This window comes from Poromitra crassiceps, assembly GCF_964638095.1.
Source record: "Poromitra crassiceps genome assembly, chromosome: 2".
In the NCBI taxonomy this organism is placed as follows: Eukaryota; Metazoa; Chordata; class Actinopteri; order Beryciformes; family Melamphaidae; genus Poromitra; species Poromitra crassiceps.
Genome location: NC_139624.1, coordinates 21,009,659 through 21,026,260, shown reverse-complemented (window position 1 = coordinate 21,026,260; position 16,602 = coordinate 21,009,659). Strand labels below are relative to the sequence as shown.

General features: G+C 42.2%; 1 protein-coding gene across 1 annotated transcript in view; it reads left to right on the top strand.

Annotated features, from left to right (window-relative positions):
• Positions 1–16,602, top strand: part of stab2 (stabilin 2) — a gene marked incomplete at its 5' end in the record, with an annotated part of 81,032 nt that overhangs the window by 8,121 nt on the left and 56,309 nt on the right. Inside the window, 19 exons of the mRNA XM_083661376.1 lie at positions 359–454; positions 1,326–1,448; positions 1,809–2,005; positions 3,488–3,618; positions 4,777–4,910; positions 5,479–5,558; positions 8,114–8,263; positions 8,668–8,805; positions 10,839–10,901; positions 12,340–12,456; positions 12,963–13,016; positions 13,130–13,210; positions 13,316–13,468; positions 13,566–13,625; positions 14,147–14,248; positions 15,335–15,421; positions 15,577–15,688; positions 15,995–16,175; positions 16,379–16,472. Coding sequence (XP_083517502.1) covers positions 359–454; positions 1,326–1,448; positions 1,809–2,005; positions 3,488–3,618; positions 4,777–4,910; positions 5,479–5,558; positions 8,114–8,263; positions 8,668–8,805; positions 10,839–10,901; positions 12,340–12,456; positions 12,963–13,016; positions 13,130–13,210; positions 13,316–13,468; positions 13,566–13,625; positions 14,147–14,248; positions 15,335–15,421; positions 15,577–15,688; positions 15,995–16,175; positions 16,379–16,472 — 2,153 coding nt within the window. The remainder of the gene's footprint in view (positions 1–358; positions 455–1,325; positions 1,449–1,808; positions 2,006–3,487; positions 3,619–4,776; positions 4,911–5,478; positions 5,559–8,113; positions 8,264–8,667; positions 8,806–10,838; positions 10,902–12,339; positions 12,457–12,962; positions 13,017–13,129; positions 13,211–13,315; positions 13,469–13,565; positions 13,626–14,146; positions 14,249–15,334; positions 15,422–15,576; positions 15,689–15,994; positions 16,176–16,378; positions 16,473–16,602) is intronic.

Genomic DNA, 16,602 nt, shown 5'->3' with positions numbered 1-16,602 from the left:
TCTTTCGACCGAACTACACCCGCTAGCTGGCTGCTAGCACGGCCCGGGTGTAGTTCAGTCAATCAAAAGCTAGCTGCTACTAGCGCGTGTAGTTCAGTCGAAATAAAATAGTTCTTACATGAAACTGCTCACAAACAAGGTCTGTGGATTATCGTGAGTAACTGGGTCATGATATCTGTAAAGAGACTTAGCTGTGAGTTTTGATGTATTTGGCGTTTTGAGAAGAAAATATGTAGGCCTAGCCTAATTTGATTTTGGGGTGTACTGTCCCTTTAAGTTTTATTGTTTGGTTTTCTAATGCGCGTAATTGTTTTATTTCTTTCTGTTTCTCCATCCCATAATATTATACTGTTACCAGTCTGCACATGTGTACATGGCTTGTGTAACACGGGTTTACAAGGCGATGGGAGGTGCACCTGCTTCTCTGCGTACACAGGCGTCAACTGTGACCAAGGTAAGAGCTGAATCAACACTGACTCATTTTCATGTCACATTCAAGAGTGTCTCTAGTTGGGTTTCCATCCACCTGTTTTTATGCGCAAATTTCAATTTGCGCATAAAAAAACAGAGTGGAAACGCTGCCCAATTCGCAAAAGCCTCCAAATTTCGCAAAAAAGTTTTCACGCTTGAGGGAGGTGGAACAGTCGGGGGTGTATCGATAAAAGGAAAATGCGATACATGGAGTGGAAACAGATTAAGCGATATTTCGTTGTCTCTCCATTCAAAAAACACAGTTTGCCTTGATCACTGCAAAACATGACATGCCGTGTAGCCTACACACAATAGGGCTACACACGGTAAATCATGGTTACACAGCACATACCCGCCGTGGTAAACAGAAGAAGACTGGGATATTAACTTTAAGGCGACTCACTTCTAGAATTGAATGAAATTGTATTCACTTACTATCTGCTCCGGGGATTATAACGTTATGCTTGCCGAGTCGTACCTGGTAATCCAGAAATGGCGTTATGGTACCTTTGTCTACTTGTAGATCATCAAAAAACTTTAAATGAATAACGTTAGGTGTGTTTAACAGAGCTGTATATCAGGTCTAGCAGCTGATCAGCAGCTCAGACAGCCTCAGACATGAGGTGATTGACAGCTCTATAATTTGCAAAATAGCAGTGGATGGAAACGCGCATTATTTTGCATTTTATTTCGCCGACTTTCTGAAAATTTGATTAAAAGTTGTGATACCTTTGGATGGAAACCCAGCTTACGTTGCTGTGAGAATGGATGTGCATGATGCCACACACAGGCATCCATACAGGCTATACAACCACATGTTACCTTTCTCAATTCACTTGTTCTCTCTTTCCCAGAACTGCCACAGTGCGCTTCTCTTAGCTGCCAGCCGAACTCTCGCTGTATGGAGGAAGCCCTCACAGGGAAGCTAGTCTGTAGCTGCATGCCTGGTTACCAGAGCTCAGGAGCACAGTGCGAGTGTGAGTTTCATATTTTCCTTCTCCACTCACATAGGCTTATTTACCATCTCTTTTGCCTCGAAAGAATATACCAAGGTGGCAACTTTTTGAACATCTTGTGCTGTCTTGTCTCCGGTTTCTGCCTCTTGGCCAGGTTGTCGTAAATGAGAATAGAGAAATTGACATATCTGGTTAAAATCAATAAATAAATAAATGTTCTCAACACCACGTCAATGCAGTGCACATAATCTCACTGCTAGAAGCGCCAGAAGGGGGCGACAAAGGCTCTGTACTACAAAAGTTGCGCACTCCAGCTTTAACCAATGGATGTTAAAAGGAGTTGCAATGTGTGGTATTTTCTTTTATCTTCCCGTTCCTCAGCCATAGACCCGTGTCTACAGTCGGTGTGCCATACCCACGCTACCTGTAACCACACTGGTCCCAACACATACCTGTGTGCCTGTGGTGACGGCTACAGCGGGGACGGCCATGTCTGTATGGCCATCGACCCATGCCAGACCAGTCAAGGCGGCTGCTCTGTCCTCACCGCCCGCTGTGTGTTTGACGGACCTGGGAAGGTGAGTGTGCATGTCTGATATGTGCATATGGTTATACAGTTAACACGTTCACTGCCAATGACGTGTTAATACGTCAAAAAAAATCCAACGGTTGACTGCCAATGACGTGTTAATACGTCAAAAAAAAGAATTTTTTTTTTTTGACCGTGGGATGTGCATCTAACCCTTTTACATCTCTTATATAAATATTGGAGCCACCGAACGTGTACAACCCATTCCACCGACCCACTAAGTGGCGACAGTGCTCTCCCAGACTAGAAAAAGCAGAGCCAAAACTGCAGGGGAACGCGCGATGAAACCATTCTCATACTGTAGAATGGATTGGCGAAAACGCTTTCGCTTTCGCGCTGATTGCTGGCGGTGAGGGATTGCAAATTTGCATAATAGATTACGGGTGGAACACACTTTGAAACACGCAGCATAAATAAGACCAGAATCGCAAAAGCTTCATCAAAGCTCTCAACCGAAACTCCAAGAAACGAGCGAGCCCATCCAGACTTGCCCAGCGGCCGCCAGCAGACAGGAGCAGCAGCAAAGCAGTGAGCCTGGTGACGCGAGGTTACAGCAGCAGCAGAAACGAGCTTGTGACACGCCCGCTGCAGCCAAGAAGAACACACACGGAGGGAGGAGTTTGAAGGAGAGGGGTGTTTCCTGCTGTTATGGAGGAAATTACTGTTCAAAACTATTGTTTAGATGTCTGACGTCTTACTGATGCCAAAAATGAATGGTTAAAGTGACTGTTCTATCGAATTTCACAAAAAGCTATTTATCTCAGCTTAAATTTTCAGACGCTGAAACCATGCTGTATTCAAGTGCTAATGCCTACATAACTACTAACTCTACAAACTAACTCTTTTAGACAGAGAAAGCACACATTCTATTAGTTCTTTTGAGATATTTTGTGTTCACAAAATCTTAGCAGAAAAGAATCCTCGGGTCTTGAAAGATGAGCCAGAATCCTCAAAAAAACCCTCTGGCAGAAGCTACCTACAGTAAAAAAAAAAACGGCTGGCAGTGAATGTGTTAATCAAGTCATCAAAAATACATATTTTTCCTTACCTGTAGGCTAGTACTCATCTAGTTAGTTTTGGTGTGAGTTGCCGTGTTTTGGAGATATCGGCCGTAGAGATGTCTGTCTTCTCACAAATACATACAGTGGAAGTGGATGACACTTGGCTTGTGAGAAAGGAAAAAAATAAATAAATAAATAAAACTCAACAGCAATGTCTCTTTCCAGAAATCATGACCCGGTTACTCAAGATCACAGACTTTGTTGTGAGCAGTTACATGCTATACATATACATTTTTGTATACTGACTAATGCAGCTATAACATTTGTTTTTATTTTATTTTAATTTGTTAAATTTATTGCAGTTTTAAGTTTTTGTAAGATTGGCGTCTTTCTTTGTTAACGTTTTGTTTGGGAAAGGTGTGGGCAAAGGTCTGACCGCCATGTCTGTGGTGTGTTTTTTTGTTCTGTAGTCTCATTGCGAGTGTCTTCCTGGGTTTGACCATCTGGAGAGAGGGGTGAGCTGCAGCCTGAGGGACGCCTGTACACCCGACTCCTGCCACAGACATGCCAACTGCTCCACCATGGGCCCAGGACAAGTGCAGTCAGTGGCTTTCTATTAGAAGTAGTTGGGCTTCCATCCAAATGTATCGGACATTTTAACAGAATTTTCAGAAAATTGGCAAAAGAAAATGCGAAATAATGCACATTTCCATCCACTGCTATTATGTGAATATAGAGCTGTCAGTCACCTCGTGTCTGAGGCTGTCTGCCTCTGCTGATCTGCTGATCTAGACAGTCTTGCAGGCAGGCAGCGACCAAGCTTAAACACATCTAACATTAATAATTAAAAGTGTATTGATGATCTACAAAGGTACATAGACCATAAAATGCAATTTCTGGATTAGCAGGTGCCGCTCTTCAACTCGACAAGCATAACGTTAAAGGCTGGCTTTACATGGTGAAACTTTCACGCAACTTTAGTTGGTTGAAACTGAAGTGAAACTAAGTTGCAAATGATGTGTCTAAAGCCCTCTGCAACGCACTTGAAACTTGTCTGAAACTCAGCTGCAACAGTTGCAAAACTCTCAACTTTGTGAAACTAATTTCATGCAGCAGCCAATCAAAAATGCTGATAAGTAGGCTATTAATGCACTGCTGGCTCTCTTCCTATTCTCCGGGACAGCCATAATGAAAGAAAGTTGCCAGTGGCAGAAGAAAACCTGATACGTCCGAATTGATATTATGTCCAGCTAGAAAATGATACAAAATAAGATACAATGATGCAACTTACAATGAATGAATGATACTCCACTTGATACAGTAACCTACTGTAGCAAGAGAGAGAAAAGGAAAAACAATAATGACAGATGAAACATTACCAATCTAGCTAGCTTGTTTTAGTGAAACAAACTACCGTGTTGCATGAGACTTGATTATTTGCTTTGTGTAACTGTCAAGTTGCACCAAAATTATATTTCATGCAATTTTCAACCTGCAACTAGTTGCCTGAAAGTTTCACCGTGCAAAGCCAGCCTAAACTTTCACCATGTTGTTTTGCTTGCCTAAACATAACCAAAGCTGTTATTTGTGTTGGAAAGGCTGCAAGCTTTTCAAATTAACCTCAGTTTCGTCTCAAATTTCCATTGAGATTGTGGGTTTGCAGAAAGGTGAAATGCAGACATTTTATTCTGGTGATTGTGTCGATGTGTCATATTCAATAGATTGAAGGTGGTCATGCATGAGTGTCGCTCTCCTTTAGGTGCACCTGTCAGCAGGGTTACCTTGGTAACGGGAAAGTTTGCTATGGCAACATCATGCAGCGTCTCAATGATCTGAATACGGAGCCCGGTGGCCAATGGAGCGGTCAGCTCAGCAGCGCCATCACACTCTTTGGTACACCTCATTGGTTCTCCAGCACCACACGTTTTTGGTTGGAATTAGGGATGCACTATATCGGCAATCATATGGTTATCGTTATCATATCGGCCAAAATGTTCATATTGAGAGGAAACAATGCTTTAAATCTGTGATTTATGGGCTTTTCCAAATGTTTTGGAAATAAAGAAAGACATTACTGTTTACAGTTTTTCAGTATGTACAAAATGTGATTATCATAGAAACTTGTTTTTATACAGGCCATATCGACATAGGTAAAGTTTGGCCATAACAGCAATGTTAATATCGGTTATCAATATCTTCCAACATTTTCATATCGGTGCATCCCTAGTTGAAATCCATCATTCAGCACTCGCAATATGAAATGCAGATAATGCTTTAAAGATGTTTTAATATATGTGACGCTTGTTCTCTCTTCTCATCTCTGGATGTCCATACCTCTGTCTCATCTCTGGATGTCCATACCTCTGTCTCATCTCTGGATGTCCATACCTCTGTCTCATCTCTGGATGTCCATACCTCTGTCTCATCTCTGCATGTCCATACCTCTGTCTCTCTATCTCAGGCTCCCTATCCTGGGCCTTGGCCGACTTAGGCCCATTCACTGTTTTTGTCCCAATCAACAAAGGCTTCCGGGGAACATCGGTGAGCTGTTACCTACTGTAGAGAATCACATACCAACATGTTTGTTGAGTCAGCTCAGACGTTACCTAGAGAATCACATACCAACATGTTTGTTGAGTCAGCTCAGATGTTACCTAGAGAATCACATACCAACATGTTTGTTGAGTCAGCAGTCAGATGTTACCTAGAGAATCACATACCAACATGTTTGTTGAGTCAGCTCAGATGTTACCTAGAGAATCACATACCAACATGTTTGTTGAGTCAGCTCAGACGTTACCTAGAGAATCACATACCAACATGTTTGTTGAGTCAGCAGTCAGATGTTACCTAGAGAATCACATACCAACATGTTTGTTGAGTCAGCTAGACGTTACCTAGAGAATCACATACCAACATGTTTGTTGAGTCAGCAGTCAGATGTTACCTAGAGAATCACATACCAACATGTTTGTTGAGTCAGCTCAGACGTTACCTAGAGAATCACATACCAACATGTTTGTTGAGTCAGCAGTCAGATGTTACCTAGAGAATCACATACCAACATGTTTGTTGAGTCAGCAGTCAGATGTTACCTAGAGAATCACATACCAACATGTTTGTTGAGTCAGCTCAGATGTTACCTAGAGAATCACATACCAACATGTTTGTTGAGTCAGCTCAAATGTTACCTAGAGAATCACATACCAACATGTTTGTTGAGTCAGCTCAGACGTTACCTAGAGAATCACATACCAACATGTTTGTTGAGTCAGCAGTCAGATGTTACCTAGAGAATCACATACCAACATGTTTGTTGAGTCAGCAGTCATATGTTACCTAGAGAATCACATACTGTACCAACATGTTTGTTGAGTCAGCTCAGACGTTACCTAGAGAATCACAGACCAACATGTTTGTTGAGTCAGCAGTCAGATGTTACCTAGAGAATCACATATACACCCAACCAGGGCCAGTTCCAGAACAAGATGACTAGGGATGCATCCTAGATAGGAAGGGGTGCACATGCACGGGCCGACCCGGGTAGCCGGCCAAAGGCCGGCAGCCCGAAAAATTTGACATGTTATTTGACTAAAAATAATGCATTTTACCATAATTTCAAGTAGAATGACACCAGCCAAGCAAGAATATTTCAAGTGTTTCAAGTGCTTTACTGAAATATTTGGACCATATAATGATAATACAATTATCTCAACCTTAAAAGGTTACATATAGGTGACAAAAAGCCATACATTCACATCAAAGAACAAAGAAAAACAACAATTATAGTTCAAGTTTAAACAGTAAGTGTGCAGCTGCAGCATTTATTAAAAAAGAAAAAAAAAAAAAAAATTTAACCACTCTTTTCAACTGAGCATGCAGACAATTAAAATAAGGGTGCAATGCGTGCTTTTGCACCCCTGTAAAACCGGGCCTGCACCCAACATGTTTGTTGAGTCATATACAGTGTTTCCCCTAGAAAAAATGTCAGGCCTGGAGGGATTTCGAAGCGTACCCCAACCGCAACGGTGGGGGCCCTCGCTGGCGACGCTAAACTTTTAGCTAACCTGTTCGCATCTAGGTTCACAATGGCATCCCAAGTATCATCATACTATTATGGGATGTGATGCGAACAGTTGTATTATGGGATGTGCGTTTCCCAGGCAACGACACACGTTGACACGTTTTGGAATAGCGCCGCACACCGGCACAATGCTCCTAAAAGCAAAATGCTTATTGTTTTTGAATGATTTGGCATCTTCTATTACTGTCAACATTGTCAACACCAGTATTGTTGTATTGTAATAATATGCCATAAAGGTTTATTGAAATTTTGGGGAGAGCAGGAAAAAAAAAATCGAAATTATTTATTTATTTATTTTGCCTTTTTTTTCTGGGCTGGTGGGGGCGTCGTTGGCCTGGTGGGCCCGCCAGGCCTGTAGAATCGTAGGGGAAACACTGCTATATATATATATATATATATATATACGGTATATATATATACGGTATATATATATACCGTAAATTCCGCACTATAAGCCGCACCGGACTATAAGCCGCAGCAGCAAAATTGACTGTTTGTTACATATATAAGCCGCACCGGACTATAAGCCGCGGGTGTTTTAATGTTTTTTTATTTTATTTTTTATTGTGTTTTAATGTTTAATTACCATATGTAAGGGTTCGTGCACAGAGGGGATTGTCGGGAAAGAGATGGCTGTTTGAGGAAGCTCCCATTTATTAACATTTCAACAAAACAACATAACACAACACCACCTGTGTTTTTTTTTACAGTGCACACAGTGTCCACGGTGTGGTGAAAAGAGGGCAAGAGAGGAAATTAAAACAGAAGTGGATTTATAGTTAGAAAGAGTGCTAAAGAAGAGAGAATTCCGTTTTTTTTTTTTTTTTTTTTTTTGAAAAAATCCATAGATAAGCCGCACCGTTATATAAGCCGCAGGGGCCAAAAAAAGCCAAAAAACGGGGGAAAAGCCGCGGCTTATAGTCCGGAATTTACGGTATATATAATCTGCTCTGCTGTAAGTTCTGTGTGTGTTTTTGAGAGTTCTGTTTTTCCCCTCTCCCTGATGCCTTAGCTGAAGGTTCTCACAGCGGACTCCTCCAAAAATAAATACTTGTGTAAGCTGCACATGGTTGCTGGGGAGATGCCCCTGGAGAATCTGAAGAAAAGCGACGTCTACTACACCCTAACTGGCAAAGCTGGCGAGACCGACACCACAGATGGGGTGAGAGAAACTTGATGTAACTCTTATGTAACTTTAGCTGACCCCATCACAGTGATGGGTGATGGCATCACCTGTGTGTGTGTGTGTGTGTGTGTGTGTGTGTGTGTGTGTGGTAGTTAAGTTAAGTTATCCTTTATTTATCCCCATGGGGAAATTCATCCTCTGCATTGTGTGTATGTGTGTGTGTGTGTGTGTGTGTGTGTGTGTGTGTGTATGTGTGTGTCTGTGTGTGTGTGTGTGTGTGTGTGTATGTGTGTGTCTGTGTGTGTGTGTGTGTGTGTGTGTGTGTGTGTGTGTGTGTGTGTGTGTGTGTGTGTGTGTGTGTGTGTGTGTGTGTGTGTGTGTGTGAGTGACGGGCTGTCTCATATAACTTCTGAAAATAGCAACCTTGACTTTATTTGCAGGATACAAGAATCCGTATCCATGGCAGCAGGAAGAAGGGCCTGATCCTCCAGTCTGATGTCATTGCATCCAATGGGATGATCCACATCATCAGTAAGCTGATGGACAGTGTGGCGCCCACTGTGGAAAGTGACAAAGAGGTGCCCCAACACTACACACACAACCAACATACCATTTTTATGCCTCCGCCACCGGCGATAGCCAGGCCGGAGGCATTATGGATCCGGGTTGTATGTCCATACGTCCGTACGATGTTCGTTAACGCGATATCTGAGGAACGCCTTGACGGAATTTCATCAAATTTGCCTTAAACATCCACTTGGACTCAAGGATGAACTGATTCGATTTTGGTGGTCAAAGGTCAAGGTCACTGTGACCTCTCGAACGCCATTTTCAAGCTTGTTAACACGATATCTGAGGAACGCCTTGACGGAATTTCATCAAATTTGCCTTAAACATCCACTTAGGCTCAAGGATGATCTGATTAGATGTTGGTCGTCAAAGGTCAAAGGTCAAGGTCACTGTGACCTCTCGAACGCCATTTTCAAGCTTGTTAACGCAATATCTCAGGAATGCCTTGACGGAATTTCATCATATTTGCCTTAAACATCCACTTGGACTCAAGGATGAATTGATTAGATTTTGGTGGTCAAAGGTCAAAGGCCAAGGTCACTGTGACCTCTCGAACGCCGTTTTCAAGCTTGTTAACGCAATATCTCAGGAATGCCTTGACGGAATTTCATCAAATTTGCCTCAAACATCGACTTGCACTCAAGCATGAACTGATTAGATTTTGGTGGTCAAAGGTCAAGGTCACTGGGACCACTCGAACGCCATTTTCAAGCTTGTTAACGCAATATCTCAGGAATGCCTCGACGGAGTTTCATCAAATTTGCCTCAAACATCGACTTGGACTCAAGGATGAACTGATTAGATTTTCGTGGTCAAAGGTCAAGGTCAATGTGACCTCACGAATGCCATTCCCAAGTTCGTTAAAGCGATATCTCAAGAACGGCTTGATGGAATTTCTGCCAATTTGGCTCAAACGTCGACATGGGCGCAAGGATGAACAGATTACATTTTTGTGATCAAAGGTCAAGGTCACTGTGACCTCTCCAACGCCATTTTCAAGCTTGTTTAAGCCCCATTCAGCAGCTTTTCCAAGTTTTGCTATTGGAGAAACTGCGCCCTCTCGATATCACCGTTCAAAGTAAAAAAAACACAGCGCCAGAAAGCTCTATGTACATGTTGTGACATCGGGTACTCACCACGTGATGAAATAATAATCCATAGTTAAGTGAAACGTCATTTTCGTAGCAAGTCCGCACCGAGTTACTTCCTTGTTTTCCTGAAGACAGCGCTTCCGCTGTACAGCGCATGCGTGCATGCTGCCTCCGGGACGCCGGCACAAAAATGTTTAGTCCCAGGAGAGGCCTTTGGAGGGCGGTGTGTAGAGGCAACATTCTCCCTGTTACAAGTCACTGTACCATCTTCAATGATTAAAAAGCTGTTATATTAAGGTGAAAAAGTTACTGATTGGGGCTTTAACGCCATATCTCAGGAATGCCTTGACGAAATTTAATCAAATTTGCCTCAAACATTAACTTGGCCTCAAGGATGAACTGATTACATTTTGGTGGTCAAACTTCAATGTCACTGTGACCTCAGGAACGCCATTCCCAAGTTCGTTAACGCAATATCTCAAGAACAGCTTGGTAGAATTTCTTCTGATTTGGCTCAAACATCGACTTGGACGCAAGGATGAACTGATTCCATTTTGGTGATCAAAGGTCAAAGGTCAAGGTCACTGTGACCTCTCGAATGCCATTTTCAAGCTTATTAATGCGATATCTCAGGAATGTCTTGATGGAATTTCTTCTAATTTGCCTCAAACGTCCACTTGGACTCAAGGATGAACTGATTACATTTTGGTCGTCAAAGTTCAAGGTCACTGTGACCTCACACACCCAATTTCCAAGCTCTGTAACGCAACATCTCAGGAGCGCCTTGACGGAATTTCTTCCAATTTGCCTCAAATGGCGATTTGGACTCAAGAATGAACTAATGGCGGAGGCATAAGTCCGCGTTGCGGTCATTCTAGTTTATTATTATTATTGTTGTTGTTATATTATTGTTATTATTTTATTTTTATTTGTATTTGTATTTTTTACAGGAAAACCTGATGAAGATTGTTTCAGATTATGGCAAATTTGACAAGTTCAAGTCTTTATTAGAGGTATGCATATTGAAGTACCGTATGTTTATTTTTGGTGACAGTTGATGTGCGTCATTGTATGGTCATAATAATATGTTTATGTGCTTGCACATCATTGCGGTAATTAGTGCATTTGCGAAGATAGGGCACCCAGTTCTGTCTTAAGTGTTTTAGAGGTGAGACCATGTCCTCTCTTTAAAGTGTTTTAGATGTGAGACCATGTCCTCTCTTTAAAGTGTTTTAGATGTGAGACCATGTCCTCTCTTTAAAGTGTTTTAGATGTGAGACCATGTCCTCTCTTTAAAGTGTTTTAGAGGTGAGACCATGTCCTCTCTTTAAAGTGTTTTAGATGTGAGGCCATGTCCTCTCTTTAAAGTGTTTTAGAGGTGAGACCATGTCCCGTCTATAAAGTGTTTTAGAGGTGAGACCATGTCCTCTCTTTAAAGTGTTTTAGATGTGAGGCCATGTCCTGTCTTTAAAGTGTTTTAGATGTGAGACCATGTCCTCTCTTTAAAGTGTTTTAGAGGTGAGACCATGTCCTCTCTATAAAGTGTTTTAGAGGTGAGACCATGTCGTCTCTTTAAAGTGTTTTAGAGGTGAGACCATGTCCTCTCTTTAAAGTGTTTTAGAGGTGAGACCATGTCCTCTCTTTAAAGTGTTTTAGAGGTGAGACCATGTCCTGTCTATAAAGTGTTTTAGAGGTGAGACCATGTCCTGTCTATAAAGTGTTTTAGAGGTGAGACCATGTCCTCTCTTTAAAGTGTTTTAGAGGTGAGACCATGTCCTCTCTTTAAAGTGTTTTAGAGGTGAGACCATGTCCTCTCTTTAAAGTGTTTTAGAGGTGAGACCATGTGCTGTCTTTAAAGTGTTTTAGAGGTGAGACCATGTCCTGTCTTTAAAGCGTTTTAGAGGTGAGACCATGTCCTCTCTTTAAAGTGTTTTAGAGGTGAGACCATGTCCTCTCTATAAAGTGTTTTAGAGGTGAGACCATGTCCTCTCTTTAAAGTGTTTTAGAGGTGAGACCATGTCCTGTCTTTAAAGTGTTTTGAGACCATGTCCTCTCTTTAAAGTGTTTTAGAGGTGAGACCATGTCCTGTCTTTAAAGTGTTTTAGAGGTGAGACCATGTCCTGTCTTTAAAGCGTTTTAGAGGTGAGACCATGTCCTCTCTTTAAAGTGTTTTAGAGGTGAGACCATGTCCTGTCTTTAAAGTGTTTTAGAGGTGAGACCATGTCCTGTCTTTAAAGTGTTTTAGAGGTGAGACCATGTCCTCTCTTTAAAGTGTTTTAGAGGTGAGACCATGTCCTGTCTTTAAAGTGTTTTAGAGGTGATACCATGTCCTGTCTTTAAAGTGTTTTAGATGTGAGACCATGTCCTCTCTTTCTTTAAAGTGTTTTAGAGGTGAGACCATGTCCTGTCTATAAAGTGTTTCAGAGGTGAGGCCATGTCCTATCTTTGCAGAAAGCCAACATTGCGTTTATCATGGATCTGCCCGGTCCATACACCGTATTTGCCCCCACCACCACAGCCTTTGATGCCATGAAGGAAGGACACCTCCAGTACCTTAGCTCTCCTGAAGTAAGGGGCAAAAACACTGACATACAATATATGTGTAGTGGCTTGCAAAAACCCTCCACATGGTTAAAATTTGACATTTAAATCTTTTGATATTTCCATAAATTAGACACTCTCCCCTATACAGTATATACTTTTTTGAATGACTGAGATCGCTCTCTTAGATCAACAGTTATGAGTATTTTAATGTTATGTTATGTGTCTAAAAGTAAAATGTGACAAAAATGGGTTTCTACACAATCCACAACCTAATAGTTTCTACAGTGGCATTCCACCAAAACCATACAAATAAATACTTTCTCTTTTGTTTTCTGAAAATAATATTCACCATGATGATGTACTACGCACATGAAAGTAACCAAATCAATCAAAATCTCAAAATACCTGCAAAACTCATCGACATGTGAAGGGTTCTCCCAGGCCACCACACATATTTGCATAAAGTCATACTGTACACATCCACTGATCCACATATCCATCTATGTGACACTTGTTGTCTGGTACCTCAGGGCAGTCACAAACTGTGGCCGTTTCTAAGAAACCATATAGTGGCTTCTACCGCAGTGAGTACTATACTATACTATACTATACTATACTATACTATATTTCATGCCGATGAATACTTTCTTTGATTGGTGATATCTTCTGATGACAATTTCTTCTCCTAAATGTGAAGCTGGAAGTCTACAGTGCAGGCTCAAGCCTCAGACTTGTGACCATGTCCAATAACGTTCTATCATTCAACGTGACAGAAAACGTAAGTACGGTATTTAATGCGACAGAAAACCTATGTACATTTTAATTCATACTCTCTGTCTTTCAATATGCATGTACAATACACATGTAACGCTCAAACCCACAGGGTCAGATTCTAGTCAATGGAATGGCGGTCTTGGAGGCCGACGTAGAGGCGAAGAACGGACGTCTCTATTCGCTGGATGGAGTTTTGACCCCGGCCACCATCGAGCCAGTGCTCCCCCATAGGTGTGACACCACGGCCACCAAGATCGTTAAGGTGGGCTCCCAGACATGTCACCATCAGCTTGCTTTCTCTTGGTGTTGCTCTGTCGCCTTGTGATCAAAATGTCAAAGTTCACGCTCTCTCTTTCCAGGGCAATTGTGTCAGCTGTTCAAAAGTGAAATTGACCAAATGCCCCTCTGGAGTTTTAACAGTAAGACTATAAATCCAACCTCTTTGTTGAGTCACACATGATCCCCACACATTTCACACTACACCTCATATTGCCATTTTAACTGTCTACTTACTCATCTTGATTGATTTTTGTTTCTTTATTATTATTATTATTATTATTATTATTATTATTATTATTATCATTATTTAATTTTTTTATTATTATTTTTTACTGTTGATTTTCTTTTTCTTGTTTCTTTCTTGTTTCTGTTGTATTTTACACGCATTTTACTTTGTACGAATTATTGTTATTTGGTTTTCTGAAGTCTCGTCTCTCTCTACACTTTACTTTCTTGTTTGCATTTATGTGCGGGGGGGAAACAGTAAGACACGTTTCTGTGTCTTTCCCTATCTGTTCCTTTACATACAGTATTGCTCTTACTCTCTCTTTTCTACTAACATCCCTTTCAAGATGTGACCAACAACATGATTTAATGGGCATTTTCCCTGAGCCACGTTTGTTTGCGATGATGTCACCACTTGTGTTTCTGTGTTGGATAGGCTGCTGCCATTTATGGCTGTGTGTACCCTCTCACCATCAGCCGTCCAGCCTTAGTTATCCCAACCACAGGCTGCTCACCCCTCTGCAACACAACCATCACGGTAGACACACATATGGTTATATACAGTATATATATACATGTATGTATACTAGGCATCTCTCTACTACCCTTTGGTTCTTATAAATGTGAGTTCTTTGGCACAAATGGTGACGTGCGTTCATACAGCGCATGCATGTACGTTTTCATAGAACACCAATGCTTTACACAGGTAGAAAGCCCTGGAGTGGGCCTTTAAACATTCCTGTCTAAGGTACAGGGAAGTGGCTGCATATGAGTATATATATACAGTATATATACTAGGCATCTGGCACACTAGTAGGCCAGATGCCTACGCTTTTTTTTTAAGTACGAATTCCATTTTAAAAGACTCACAATAGAGACAGTCTGGGAACGCCCACAAAATGTTAAACGGCTAGCGCGCAAGTGGGGTAAAACCTCCGATATATCTCATGGGCTGATTCACCAAAAGACGGTCATGCGGGGGTTCTAGAGCAGAACACAAGACGTCTGCTCAGATGTGCGTTTACTGCGGTGGTTAAATCCCCGATCGTGTCTGCCTGGGCTGGGCTATCAGCTATATTCTAACTTTGCTGAATGGATAGAACGGGGGAATTTACCCCACCCTGACCCGGCCCCCAGGCTAACCCAGCGTCTATTGTGGGCATTCTAGAGCCTCTATGGGCTTTCCCAGACATGCGGACTGTCTCTATGCAAATACGTGTATTTTAGATCAAAGGGTATTCATTGAATGAATTTGAAGACTTAAGTGGTCAGCAGGCACAATACTGGACCCTGATTGGTCACCACAACAGTACCACCATTAATTAGAATGAGGCAAACCTGCAGAGCGAAGGTTTCCCAGTGGGTGTGTCAGATCAAATACTTGCCTGATCAGAATGATTGTAACAATTGCTTGCTGATGGGAGCCATTCAAGTCCACTTGTGATGTGTTAGTTTGAAAGTGCCATGTGAAATAGGATGTTTTTTTTTTTTATGCTGTCATTTAAAAATTCTACCACTTCTTCCAAATCAATGTTCATTAATAATCTTTCATCATACAGTATGTGTATGATCTGAATTCCTGCCATAAGGCCCCTTTAAGTGACCTGTACCTCTCTCTGCCCAGACACCAGCATGTTGTGAGGGTTTCTATGGTCCAGAATGCAGCCCCTGCCCCGGGGGATTCACCACGCCCTGCTCCGGCCATGGCCCGGTTAGACACAGTCTCTTCACTACAGCACATTGAATACAAGTTTGCGACATTATCTTCTCTTCAAATTGTCGGAGCCCCTTCCACTGGATTAGGATCAGTCAAAGAGTTAATCATTTCATATCAAAACATTTGTGTTTGTGTCTTGTGTGAAACAGTGTATGGACGGAATTGAAGGAAATGGAACCTGTATCTGTGAGCGAAACTTCAGAGGCTCCCGATGCCAGTACTGTGCCAGCCCCAACACATATGGAACTAACTGTGACAAACGTATGTCCGTTGAGCCTTCTTAAGCCCATGGCACATTCTACACACATTCTTTTTTTTTATATAACTATATATTTATTGGTTTTGCATGTAATTACTGTACATATATTCTCCTCATACATACAACATATACGTATTTTATAACCACCCCCCCCCCCCCCCAACCCTGTGGCAGTACAAAAACTCTACACACATTCTTACACCTTCTACAACAAACACAGCATGGCTTTACTGACAATGCCAAGACAGTGGTTTGCTCTGGTGTCTCCAGCTGAAAGTGGCCATGCCTGTGTTTCCTTGTGTCCCCAGCGTGCGCCTGTATTCACGGTCAGTGTGATAACCGGCCCGAGGCAGATGGGCGCTGTAAGCTGGACTCCTGCCTGTCCGGCTACACAGGAGTGTACTGCGAGCGCCACACACAGGCCTGTGGAAGCCAGGTTCACTTCTGCCACGCCCATGCAGACTGTGACTTCAACCAAGGGGCCACAAAGTGTGTGAAATCGCTTCGGGCTCACTCAATTTCACTTCACAGCCAATGAAAGAAAGTGTGTCATCATACAAAATTACTTTTGTGTGTGCGTGCGCGTGTGTGTGTGTGTGTGTGTGTGTGTGTGTGTGTGTGTGTGTGTGTGTGTGTGTGTGTGTGTGTGTGGTCTGCGCGTGCGTGTGTGTGTGTGTGTGTGTGTGTTTTAGGTGTGTATGTAAACCTGGCTACCAGGGCGATGGCATCACCTGTGTGGAACAAGATCCATGCGCCCCACCACTTCGAGGTGGCTGCAGTGTCAATGTAAGTCAGAAGTTGTTTCATTTCCTGCTGCCAATTAAAATGACATCCTCGAGTAAATCGGGCGGTGTGTGTGTGTGTGTCTGTGTGTGTGTGTGTGTGTGTGTATTTGTGTCATGACATCACTTACTGA